At 47.1% G+C, this 13,519-nt stretch overlaps 1 protein-coding gene across 1 annotated transcript in view; it reads left to right on the plus strand.

Moving 5' to 3' along the window:
- The window catches only part of SCN11A (sodium voltage-gated channel alpha subunit 11), an 86,073-nt gene that overhangs the window by 14,931 nt on the left and 57,623 nt on the right, over window positions 1-13,519 (plus strand). The window contains exons 5-10 of the mRNA XM_049628990.1: window positions 948-1,051; window positions 4,928-5,101; window positions 6,051-6,114; window positions 11,527-11,668; window positions 12,233-12,430; window positions 13,265-13,438. Coding sequence (XP_049484947.1) covers window positions 948-1,051; window positions 4,928-5,101; window positions 6,051-6,114; window positions 11,527-11,668; window positions 12,233-12,430; window positions 13,265-13,438 — 856 coding nt within the window. The remainder of the gene's footprint in view (window positions 1-947; window positions 1,052-4,927; window positions 5,102-6,050; window positions 6,115-11,526; window positions 11,669-12,232; window positions 12,431-13,264; window positions 13,439-13,519) is intronic.

Genomic DNA, 13,519 nt, shown 5'->3' on the forward strand with positions numbered 1-13,519 from the left:
AGATGGGAAGAGAGAAAATTAACAACCATTGCAATCTGGTAGGGTGAGTGCTGGGACAGGAGCTGGGCATGTATGGGGCTGTCAGAACGTGTAGGAGGAACCACGGAATCTGGAAAATCTTTGGCTACTGCAAGCTCTCAAGGAGTTTTCCTCATTTTCCTCTAGAAGTTTTCTAGATTTGGCCCTTATGTTTAAGTCCATGGCCCCTTTTGAGTTAATTATTATGTGTATATTGTATATGACATGAGGTGAGGATTGAAGTTCTTCCCGGAGGAAAGGGCATCAGTTTGGCATCTGAATGATGACACAGGGTCGTCAAAATGAAGAACAAGAAAAGCTACGGCCCATCACTGGCACAATAATAGTAACCTAACATTACTTAATTTGTGCCAGCCATCGTCTTAAGCACTTTGCTTATGCTTTCCTGTTTAGTATTTGCAAAAGCCCTTTGAGGTAGATGCTATTAATTCCCAAGTTTTACATTTGAAATTCAACGGTTGGGTGATCTTGGCTATTGAAAGGTGGCGTAGTGCAGTGGTGAGAGCTCAAGAGTCAGATTGCCTGGGTTCCTTCTGGGCTTGGCCACGTAGTGAGACCTTACGTAAATGCACTGGGCCTGGAACCCGGTAGTCAGTCAATACATGTTTTGATTGATTTCTCTTATCGATAGCTGTAGCCACAACTGCACGGACTATTCCAAGGGATCTTAATCTATGTCCAAATATAAAAATTAGCTGAGAACAGCCTCCCATGCAATCTGTGGCCCCCAGCTATGGAGAACGATACTACAGACCCTGAGATGAAGGTGGGGCCAAGAAGGTGAGGCCCCAGATTTCACCTTGGTGGACAGAGAGCTGAGGCCACGTTTATTTGTGGCCCACGTGGAGATACATAGCGCAGCTGCAGGACTGAGTAGGCCCAGGCTTTTCCTGTGCTTTGTCTTCTAGGTTTGTATCATACTCACCAAGTATCAGGGCCAGTGGCATCAGTCTGTCGTCCCTACGTACCTTTCGGGTGTTCAGAGCTTTGAAAGCAATTTCGGTGGTTTCAGGTAAGTCAGTCTGACTTTCAGCATTGCCTTTTAGTGGGAGGAATGTTCTTGTACGTTAAACGTTTCTCAAGATGACGTATAAACCAAAACCAAACAAATTCTGCTTTCTTCATTTGTTTGATCATTCAACAAATGTGTCTTTGAGCACCTCATATGTCTAGAGACTGTGCTAACTACTTGGGGTATATCAGTGAGTGAACACACAGAGGTCCCTGCCCTCAGGGAGTCTACATTCTGAGTGGGAGTAGGGAGACAGATACTGAGCAATAACTATAATAAATAGGTAATTACCTGCCCTGTTAGAAAGTGCTATGTGCCATGGAAAAATAAAAAGGAAAAGTAACCAACAGGAAGGCTACTGGAAGCCGTGGGTTCAGGGAAACAGGATGTGGGTTTCAATAAAGTGATCAGGATAGGTGTCATTGGGGAGGGCGTACGGGAGTGGATTTGAAGGCAGCGAGAAGAGTCCCACAAGCGGGTGTATGGGAAGGAGTGTCCTGAGCACAGGCAAGAGCTAGGAGTGCTGAGACTGAGGAATAGAAAGGATACAGATGCGCCGAGCAGACAGAGTGAGGGGCCAGGTGGTGGAGGTGGACCACCCTAGTGAAGGCGGGAGGTATGTAAGCACTAGGAGGACTTGGGCTTTGCTGTGAGATAAATGGGAGAGCTTTGGGCAGAGGAGTCACATGACCTGACAAGGCTTTTGTTTTGCTTTGTTTTTATGCAAGTTGGCCAACACACCATGATACGTTCGTTTCAGGTGCACGATATAGTGATTCAACAGCTCTATAAACTATGCTGAGCTCATCGCAAGCGTAGCTACGATCTGTCGCCATACAGCACTCTTACAATACCATTGACTATATTCCTTATTCTTTTCTTTAAATGTTTATTTATTTTGAGAGGGAGAGAGAGTGCAAGCAGGGGAGGGGCAGAGAGAGAGAGAGAGAGAGAGAGAGAGAGAGAGAGAGAGAGAGAATCCCAAGTAGGCTCTCCACTGCCAAGGGAGAGCCTAACGCGGGGCTCGATCTTATGAACCGTGAGACCATGACCTGAGCCAAAATCAAAAGCTGGATGCTCAACCAACTCAGCCACCCAGGGGCTCCTCTATTCCCTATTTTGTGCCTTTCTTCTGCACGGATTACTCATTACAAAACTGGAAGCCTGTACCTCCCACTCCCCTTCTTCTGCCCATCCTCCTTCTTCCCCCTCTCTGGCAACCACCAGTCGATTCTCTGTATCTATGAGTTTCTATTTTGTTTTGTTTGTTCATTTATTTTGTTTTTGAGATTCCACATGTCAGTGAAATCATGCGGTCTTTGCCTCTCTCCATCTGACTTATTTCACTGAGCGTCTAGGTCTATCCGTGTTGTTGCAAATGGCACTCTTGTTCTTTTTTATGGCTGAGTAATATTCCTGTGTGTGTGTGTGTGTGTGTGTGTGTGTGTGTGTGTATTTACATTTACCACATCTTATTTATCCATTCATCTAATCTGACAGGTTTTAAATGGACTGCTCTGGCTGTTGCATGGAGAATAGAGCGAAGGGAAGGAAAGGCAGAAGCAGGGAAATCAGATAGGAGACATGGTGGTCGCCATGGAAATGTGTCACTCAGATCTTCTGCGGGCAGCATAGCTGAATAATGATCCCAGCTGCCACGTCTCTGGATTCACCACTGCATCCGTGTCCATGCCAAGATCATGCTTTCCCGCATGTCAGGGGGCCTAGTGCAGGCCCATTGCTGAAGGACATGGGCCCCCTCTAGTGGGAGACGTTAGTTCAGGGGCTCCTCAGCAGCCAGGTTGCGACTCTCTCGCAGTGGCTCTTCTTGTCCACTCCTGCTTCCTTCCCACTCTCCTTTCCCAGCTGTCAGCGCTGTGTCACGGCCCGAGGCTCTCCCTGCCAGCTGTGCTCTCTTCCCCTTTTTCTTCACGGGCATGTCACCCAACACATCCCATGCAGTTCTCATTCCAGAGTGTCTGCTTCTCAGAGAACTCAAACAGAGGCACAAGAGGCCACTGTCATAATCCAAGAGGAGAGACGGTTGTGCTCTAGGATCAGGTGGTGTGGAGGAGTGAGTCAAGGTTCTTGGCCCGAGTGACTAGCCAGATGGAGTCATCATTAACTGTAAACCCTCTTCACTAAAAAATTTTCCCTCTCTGCAGTCCTTCCCTTGCCCCTTCTTCTTCCCTTCCCTTCTAGTCTCTTCTATCAATGCTTAGCTCCCCCACCAAAACGCTAGGCAATTTGGATCCTTTCAAAAAGAGGCAGTGGGTTGGTTATTTTTTGAAGCCTCAGAAAAACAGCCGCGTAATGGTAAACTGGCAGTCAAGGACGCTTTATGTAGGATTTGCCCCTCTCCTTCTTTTCTTCCTCTTTTGCAAGGTCGGCCTTGGTTTCCCAAGTTAAGTGAGGGGCTCAGTGCCTTGTGTTTCCTATGGGTAAAATATACATCAGACAGTCACTTAGCAGCTGTAGAGTTTCCTTCTTCATCTCTAAACAGGTGACCATAGTCTCTGTTTTGACCCATGAAACACATGAGATCCCTGGATACTTTCTGGAAGTAAGGGCATGAGGTATGATCCTTTAAGGAACTTTGTAAAAATTATTCAGGCATCCCAGCCGTCTTTCAGCCAAATCTTCTTGCTTGGGAGAAGACTCAAACATGTTGTTATAGATGCGAGTCGGGCTTAGGTAAGGTTGAAGCGTCCACTTGTTTGGCTGCCGCTGGGGACACGGTGAATGTCCCAGCTTGGCCTGAAGCCTCCTCCTTATGCGGCACTGCACTTTGTGGGAAAGTCATTTGCTGCCGCTTTGGCCTCCTGTTAGGTGCCACTTTCCGTTCTCAAGTCTACCCGTCGTGGTTTACACTGATCACTGGAAACGTTGTCACTTTGTGCCATCCCACACACTGTAAGTCCTGTCTGGTTGTTTATCTCTCCACCTGTGCTGACAGCGGGGCCCCTGGCTCAGTCATGGGCTGGGGCTGACTTGTTCTGGCTCCGCAGCAGGAGAACGTGCCCATCCTTTTCCAGCTCTGCATCCGGGGACGTCGTGCTGTTTAGCCTGAAACCAGCTGGATGGGAGGGCTGTACGGAGGGAGAAGAGGGATCTGCTGCGCAATTCTGCAAACAAGGAAGGCTGTAAATGCTACAGATGGGAATTTCCCTGCACATACACCCCCTCTCCCCTCCCCAGAAAGCTGATTTTAAACATTTGCCGTCCTACCAAGGATGGTGTCCTTATTTTGAAACTTGGCAGCCTATAGAGTGCCGTGGACACAGTAGGTGTTTAGTAAATATTTCTTGAATTAAAAAAACCCCTATTAGAAGTAGTGATCCGAGTTCCCCCCGCCCTAGAATATTCTCATTATCTGAGTCCAGAAAGAGCTCCTCCTTCTAGCTCCCTGCCCCCTGATTTAGCGAGGTCTCATGGCACCTTGCGGAGCTTGTGGTTGGTAGTGACCACTGAACGTTAAATACAGCTCTGTGTCCTCCTCTTGGGTGGCCTCACTGTGGCCTTAATGCTGCACGGGACCCCCAGCTGTGCGTTGTCTGCACAACTGTAACCAAGTTGCCTATATGGGATGTTTCTGTTCCGTCTTCTAACTCGCCCTGCGGAGCAACCCCGTCACAGACACAGGGCGGGAGGAAGAGGCTGAGCCCTCGACTGGCGCCCACCCAATGGCACGTGACTGCTCTGGCAGAGTTAGAACCAGAACCCGGGGCAGCAGAATCCTGGGCCAGGCTAGTTTACAGTCCCAGCCTGCAGTCGGGTGGCACCCGAGGCCTTGGACATTCGCTCCACGCCCTTTGCCTGTGTCTGCTGTAGACGTGAGTGGGGGCTTCTTCCCACCCTGGTCCTTTTCCTCCCCAGGTCTGAAGGTCATCGTTGGGGCCTTGCTGCGCTCTGTGAAGAAGCTTGTTGACGTGATGATCCTGACCCTCTTTTGCCTCAGCATCTTCGCCCTGGTAGGTCAGCAGCTCTTTAAGGAAAATCTGAACCAGAGATGTGTCAGGAAGGACTGTAAGGATATGGATAACCTTGACGGTAAATATTCTGCCTTCCACACCTTGGTCCGTGCATGGTTACCTTTTATTCTCACCATTCATGCTATCTACAGATCTACGTTCCAGAGTCTTAGAAGGGAGGATGATTTCATCCTTCCAGGGGTCTCACACGGGCAGATGCGCTTCTTAGAGAACTGCCTCATTCCTCGGGTTTCCATGGAGAAGGCAAAGCCTGAAGCCACATCCATACAAGTGGTGTCAGCTCCCATTCCTCCCCCTGTGGATCTGTCCACTCTGTGTCATGTTTTGCTTATTTTTTTTTTTAATTTGAGAAAGAGAGAGAGAGGGAGAAGGAGAGGGAGATGGAGGGAGAGAGAGAGAGAGAGAGAGAGAGAGACTGAGCGTGAGCAGGGGAGGGTAGAGAGAGGAGACACAGAATCTGGAGCAGGCTCCAGGCTCTGAGCTGTCTGCACAGAGACCACTGTGGGGCTTGAACTCACAAACCATGAGACCAAGAGCTGAGCCAAAGTCAGACACTCAACCGACTAAGCCACCCAGGAGCCCCGATATCACTTCTTTTTCTGCTGCACCCTCTCCACACTGAGGTCGACCCTCCAGCAATTTCCCATGTCCTGGATCTCGCATGGCTACCCCGTTTCCATGTCTGTCTTGGTTTATTTAACTTCTCGTGGGTTGCGTCTGTGTCCAGCTTCCCCCAGGGCCTGGTCTCTGGTTCAGTTTTATGCACTGAGAGGCCAGGGGGGCATGGTGGTGTCCCTGCTTCCTCCTCGTCCTTCTTCCTTCTTCCTTTCCCTCCTTTTCTCTTGCTCCTTCCTGAGGGCTTACTGTCTGCTTCTTCTCTGGCTGCCCACTTCGATCATTTTAGAGGATTCCAAACCATTGGTTTCAAGCAAACCTGGCACATTGGCTGTTGTCTTTCCTTTCAGGTTTTGCTTTTAAATCTGAATTTATGATTCTTTCCTTTCCAGACCATTGCTTTGAAAAGAAAGATTCCACTGAATTCAGAATATGTGGCAGCTGGATGGGTGAAAGGTAAGAGGTTCACACTCTCCTTTTTTCTCCCAAGCAGATCACTTGCGTACCTTTTGGGGTGCTGTTGCAAACGGTCTTCATCTAATGACTTGTGGAGGCAGTGATGGCAGTTGACAAAGTCCCGATTATTGCATGCATCTACGCAAGTTTCGACATGCATTATTAAGTTATTAACAACTCACCATTGTAATTAATAAAAATAAAATCAATTATTTTTAAAATTAATAATAAAACAATAAACTTACTGTAATTGCTACGATATTCATTTAAACATGAATTTAATATAATTCAATTAATTTCATATAGTTTAAAAATAATAAAAAAATAATGTAACATAATTTTAAAAATTAATATAATAATTATTTCCAAGTGTTTACAGCAGCTTCCCTTCCTCCCCAAAGTTAGGTTGAATTAGTAGCTGAAGAAACCTACTGAGAATGTAGTATTTTGACTTTATGGAGTGAGTATTCAGGACTTTCAAAGGTTAGGAAGAAGGTTATGACTGAGAACCTCATGGAATCCTTATTTTCTGTTCAATGGCATGGTCCTGATGCAAGGCTATTTGAACGTCTTTCTCAGGTGCTCACGTGTTGATCACCAAAGCCTCTAATTTCATACACGGTTTTATGTGTGTTCACAGGCCGCTCGTAGCCCTCTGGCCCTTTGGGGATACCCTTCTTTCTTCCAGGGCCTCAGTGCTCTCTTGTGGTGAGAAATTCAATTCTGGGTGATTTAATGAGCATATTTCAACGTTTATTTATTTTTGAGACAGAGAGAGACAGAGCATGAACGGGGGAGGGTCAGAGAGAGAGGGAGACACAGAATCTGAAACAGGCTGCAGGCTCCGAGCTGTCAGCACAGAGCCCGATGCGGGGCTCGAACTCACAGGCCGTGAGATCATGACCTGAGCCGAAGTCGGACGCCCAACCGACCAAGCCACCCAGGCGCCCCTAATGAGCATATTTCAAATTAAGATAATACACAAATCCTTCTCATAAAATAGGCTAAATTTGCACCCCAGTAACAGATAAGTATCAAAGGCCAGCAGCATGCCAAGCTCTGTGCTAAGCCCAAAGACTGCAAGTGCGAACCAGGGAGCATATTCCTCTGGAAGCTGGCCTCTCGCAGGAACGAGAGAAAATGTGTTTGACTCTTTGAAAGTATGATGAGTGTTTTAAGAGAGATGTGTAGATACTGAGAGAAATAACAGGGGACATAACCCTGTCTATAACATGAGAGAAGCATCCTGCAATACCACGTGGGACGGTCACAGGTTCAGACTCAGCCAAGCCCACAAGACGCCATAGGCTTTAATCTAATACAAAGTTTATTGAGCTTTCTGAAAGGATCCCTGGCAGGACACTGCAGTGCTTTCGTTTAATGAGGAGACAAACACTGTAACGTACAGTGCTTCCTTGACCCCACGCAGGGCAGGTACAGTTACTATGGGCAAAATCCAAGGGGGGTTGGGCCACCTGGACACACAGATACCGCAGCCTTGGCTTCTAAACGGTCTTTATTGTGTCTTCGTCTCTCTAAGCTTGTATGCCGGTCTTAGTTCTCTAGTCTAGGTGTAGTCTCAAAGCTCAGGCGTTGTGTTTTTTTTTTATTTTGTTTTTTAAGGTTTATTCATTTCTCAGAGACAGACAGAGCGTGAGCAGGGAAGGGGCAGAGGGAGAGGGTGACACAGAATCTGAAACAGGCTCCAGGCTCTGAGCTGTCAGCACAGAGCCCAATTGGGGCTTGAACCCATGGACCACGAGATTGTGACCTGAGCCGAAGTCGGACGCCCAACCGACTGAGCCACCCAGGTGCCCCAGGTGTTTGATAGACCAACTCTTAGTACATGATCTTCTGCATTGATCATAGCACAGTAGTTTCCAAGGAGATGGCAGGTCTCAGGTCACCTTCCTAGGCAGGTCTCCATCTGCCCAGGGCCCAGGCCTGGTCTTCAGCCTTTCCTCGCTGCCTTGTGCCCTGAAGACCATCCGGCTGGTTCTGAAGCATGAGTAGGAGGTTCTGGTAGGTGAGGAGATAGTGTGAACAAGTCCATTCAGTAGAAAAGTAACAGGGAAGGCTTTGCGCCTGAGGGCAAGTGGTCAGGGGGAGTAAGAAGAAACCCAGCAGCTTGTTGGGCAGAGGGGCAGGAGACGGGAACTAACTCTGCAGGGTCCGGTAGCCCGTCAGTGCCTAGGGTTTTTACTTTGATCACAAAGGAAACAAGACCTGACCAGGTTAGGGGTTTATAAAGGTCCCTGTGGCTGCTACATGGGGAATGGATGCATGGAGTAGATGAGGCAGCCACTTAGGAGACTACGTTGATACAGGTGAGAGTCACGAAGCAGTGCGGTAGAGATGATGAGAAATGGATGGACGAGTTCCAAAGGCATTTAGGAGACAGAAAGAGCAAGATTTGTGAATTGAACAGTAGGGTTTCGCTGAGGTCTGAGACAGGGGCACAATGGACGTCTTCCTTCTGAGTCACCCTAACGCCAAGTCTACCCCTCACCGAGTCCTATTCTGCCCACCAAGCAAACTCCCAATCAATTTGTCAGGACCTCTGATTAAATGTGACTGAACAGCCCAGGCTTACCGGGTATCTGAAGAAAGCCTTTGGCATAAAGGGGCCGACATAAAGAAGTGGGAAAAATGATCACTGTCATAGTTCAGGCAGCTATAATAAAATACAGTAGACGGAGTGACTTTTCGACAACAGGAATTTATTTCTCACAGCTCTGGAGGCTGGAAGGTCAAGATGAGGGCACCACCTTGGTTGGGTTCTAGTGGGGGTCTCTTCCAGATTGTAGGTGGCAGTCTTCTCTGCTGTGTCCTCGCATGGCAGAAAGGGGGTGAGAGAGCTCTCTGGGGTCTCTTTTATGAGGGTACAAATCCCGTCATGAGGGTTCCACTCTCCTGCTCTAATCACCACCCACAGGCCCCACCTCCAAACAGTATCCCACTGAAGATAACAACTGCAAGGTACAAATTTCAGGAGGACCCAAACATTCAGGCCATAAGAGCTGCGGACAAAACAACAGTTTAGAGAGAACCAACAAGGACTTTTAAAACCTCAAATAGGGTCCTCAGTGAAATTAAAAGAGCTATTATATACATGAAAACAAAAATAGCTCATTATGAAAAAGGAACAGGGCTGTCTAGGTGGCTCAGTCGGTTGAGCGTCCGACTTCGGCTCAGGTCATGATCTCCAGTTTGTGAGTTCAGCCCCGCGTCGGGCTCTGTGCTGACAGCTCGGAGCCTGGAGCCTGCTTCAGATTCTGTGTCTCCCTCTCTCTCTGCCCCTCCCCCAGTCAATGCTCTGTCTCTCTCTGTCTCAAAAATAAATATAAACATTAAAAATTTTAAATATTATTTATGTAATTGTTAAATTATTATTTATTTTATTATTATATTAAAATTTTTAATATAAACATTAAAAAAAGGAACAGTGAACACAAGGTTTTTTTTGTAACATGATTCCAAAAACTCAATAATAGAATTAAAAGATTAAGTTGAGGACGGGCACCTGGGTGGCTTAGTCGGTTAAGCATCCAACTTTGGCTCAGGTCACGATTCCATGGTTTGTGAGTTCGAGCCCTACACTGCGTTCTCTGCTGTCAGCACAGAGCCCGATTCAGATCCTCTGTATCTTTGTGCCCCTCCCCCATTTGTGCGCACGTGTGCGCGCGCTCTCTCTCTCTCTCTCTCTCTAAAATAAATACATTAAAAAAAATTTTTTTTAAAGATTAAGTTGAGGAAATACTCCCCAGAAAGTAGCAACAACAGACAGAGACAGAAAATATGAGAATAAGTATCAATCCAGAAATTCCAACTTTGGACTAAATAGAAATTTCTGAAACAGAGTACAGAAAAAACAAAAGGGAGAAAATTAGCAATGCAACAATACAAAGAATTTTCCTGAGCTTGAGGATGCACGTCTCTCTGTCCCTCCGTGTCCCATAAAGTGCCCAACACCGTGAATGAAGAAAGGCCATGCCAAGGGCATTATTGTGGCATTTCAGAACCTTTAGGAGTCAAGATCTTAAAATAAAGAGAAAAAGGTTACCCACAAAGGAACAAAAATCAAAATGACATCAGAATTCTCAACAGCGACACAGGATAACCACTGCACAATGCCTTCATATTTCTAAGGAAAAATTATTTTCAAACCAGAATTCTACTTCTGACCAAACTATCAACTGTGAAGGCAGGATAAAAGTATACTCACATAGGCAAAGATCACCCAGTCTTCTTAAGAAGCCACTTGAGATTTGTTCCAGAAAAATGAGGAAATACAACTTGGAAAAAGCAACACACAAGAGCCAACAAAAAATGGATCTGACTGGGGAGAGCCATCAACCAAGGCCGCGGTACTTTTCTGGAAAGAGGGATGTAAGTGGTGATGGAGTGGGATAGGATATTGGGGAGCTAACCCTCATCTACCAGAGCAGCAACTTAATCACCAAGGACTAAAATTGAGAGATATCAGCATAAACATTATCTTTAGAGGTACGGACATAAACGAGTTGAAAGTTGTTGACTTTGGGGTATGTAAATGGTGGTTAAAGAGTGGTGATAAAGGTCTTAATTACAAGTCTTTGGGTACCACATGGCTTTTAAACTGTATGCATGTATTCCTTCGATCAAAATGCTGTACTTATCAAAAATGAAGAAAGTATGTACCCTTAGTATTATCTGATAGTTGCACTTAGTGATGTGTGCTCTGATGACGTGGGCAAAGACCCACGTACACGATATCCACTATTTGTAAAGTAAAACCCAAATGTTTGTGAGACCAAAAAGACTTAACAACCGAAGCATAAATCTTCACCATTAGCATAGCAGTTAAATAAATCATCGGGCTGTAAGGCACGAAAAGAAATGAGATATTTCCCTGTATGGTCATGTGGAAAGGCCTCCGTGCTATCTTGTTCCATGAAAAAAAACAAGGCGCAAGAGAGCGGTCAAAGAACGCTCCCATAAATGTATTGTAAAAGGTGTATACGGGTACATACGTGCTTCTCTTTGTAGAAAACTGGTGGAAAGTTATAGAAGTCACTGTTAAGCTGTTACTTCTAGGAAGTGGGACTGAGGGTCTGAGGAGAGAGGGAGATTTCATATTTATTACCACTAATTGTTCACTGTGTCCCCGCACTCCATTTTTAATGAAAAGAAAAAACCTGCTGATATGAACTTACTAATCAATCCAGTTGAAAAGAGCCAGTGAGTGCCCACAGTAAGGTGCGGGCTGGGAAGCTTGGCAGCTGGGGCACAGTCACTCGACAAAAGCTCTAGGGCTTTCCAATGGGAGCCGTGGTCCCCAGAAGAGCAGGTGCGTTGGCCAGGATGGGCGGGAGGCAGGAGCGAAGCTGGCCTGGAATGTAATTCCTCCTCTGTTCCTTTGTTTCCATCTAGTGCCTGTTCTGAACAGTTTCAGTGCAACCACACCAAAAGGAATCCCGACTATAATTATACCAATTTTGACAACTTTGGCTGGTCTTTTCTGTCCATGTTTCGGCTGATAACCCAAGATTCCTGGGAGAAGCTTTATCAACAGGTTATCTAATTACCCTCCCTCCCCCTCCCCCTCCGCTCCCTCTCCCCCCTCCCTCCCTCCCCCTCCATCACTCATCGACATTTCTGTCGTTTATTCATAACTTGCCATCCACTCCCCGCCATTGTCATCTGCTCTCCGTCCTCAGCAGTTGTACTGTTAGGTTCTACTTCAGCTATTCCGTTAGAAACGCCAAAAAAGTGCCTCCTTTTCCTAGAAATGCTGCCCCTCTCCAGATTCCCTGCAGCCTGCGGTTCTGCTACCCATGCTGGGGTTTTCAGGAAGCATTCCTTTCTCTCCTGCCTTTTCATTTCTAAAATGCAAATACCCTTGAGAAAGTCATCATAAAGTTCCGAGACCCACATGGGAGTTCAGGGCCGGCCTCTCCTCACTGATGGGCAGCAGGAGCCCCCCAGGAACGGGAGGCTATCCATGATGCTGCTGTGGGCGGCTCAGCCAACCGGTGCTGGGGCGGGCCGCTTGCCACTGTGCTGTGTCTCCTTGAGGTGACGGTCACCTCCTGCGGAACAGGGCTTCAGACGCAAGCGTGTGCTGTGTCCTTTGCAGACCTTGCGTACCTCAGGGCTTTTCTCAGTCTTCTTCTTCGTGGTGGTCATCTTCCTGGGCTCCTTCTACCTGATTAACTTAACCCTGGCTGTTGTCACCATGGCTTACGAGGAGCAGAACAGAAACGTAGCTGCCGAGACCGAGGCCAAGGAGAAGATGTTCCAGGAAGCCCAGCGGCTGCTGAAGGAGGAAAAGGAGGTAGGGACACGCAGCGTCAGACAGTGGGGTCTGCTTAGGGGGTGGACTGCAGAGGTCACGAAGCCTTGAGCCTTAGGCCGGGGCTCAGAGCCTTCTCTACTATGCTTTTTGGAGAATTTAAGCCCCTTGAAGACTGGCTCTGCTGCTGTTCTTACTGAGCTGTCCAGGCACAGAGCTCTCGAGAGCAGGAAATCCTCGGTCTTCTGAGACCCGGGCCTTGTACGACAGACCCCAAACCGGGGCTAGAGGATAAAATATACATCTATGTACATTAAGGCTGGGCTCCAGGCTTGTTTATGGGAACCCGGAGATGCTTGTATTCAGGGCCTTTGCTTGCCGAGGCTTGGGGAAAGTACAATGGTGTTCTAGACACAATAGCCGTGATTACCGCTCCCTTCTTGAAATTCCCGTCATATTTACAGGCCATTCTCATTGTTTCTTGGCATCTTTACATTTTTCCAACTCTAAGACTTCAGGAACATGTTTTGTTCTCTTTCTCGTCCTCCACGGAGATTTGTCAGAGGGAGGCCCCACCGTGCTTCATACCGGCATCATCAGGCACAGACACGATAGAGTGCCGTGCTACGGTTTAGCGATAGAGGCACGAAAGCATTAACCTTGCCTTTGAGGCTGCAGTCTCTGTGGATAAATAAACAGGATATGTCCTTCTGGTAAATAATAACAAAGCTAGCATATTCCCAGTCGGCGATGAGCAATCTAAGTGGGTGGACGCCTCCAGGAGGGAGGAGAGAACGCTCACGAAGGTCAGGTCATTTGCAGTGTTTTATGGGGAGGTATAATCTGTTTATTAATTGCTTTTGTTCACTTTCTAAGGCTCTCGTTGCCATGGGAATTGACAGAAGTTCGCTTAATTCCCTTGAGGCATCATCTTTTTCCCCAAAGAAGAGAAAGCTATTTGGTAGTAGGAAACGAAAGTCCTTTTTTTTGAGAGACTCTGGGAAAGACCAGCCTCCAGAATCAGATTCTGATGAAGATTCCACGAAAAAGGCAAGTCTCGGCCCAGGGATTGATGATCCTATAGCACCGTTAGGGGGACAGGTCAAGTTGTCAGCCTAATTGAAGGGATTC

This window comes from Panthera uncia, chromosome C2 (genome assembly GCF_023721935.1).
Source record: "Panthera uncia isolate 11264 chromosome C2, Puncia_PCG_1.0, whole genome shotgun sequence".
In the NCBI taxonomy this organism is placed as follows: domain Eukaryota; kingdom Metazoa; phylum Chordata; class Mammalia; order Carnivora; family Felidae; genus Panthera; species Panthera uncia.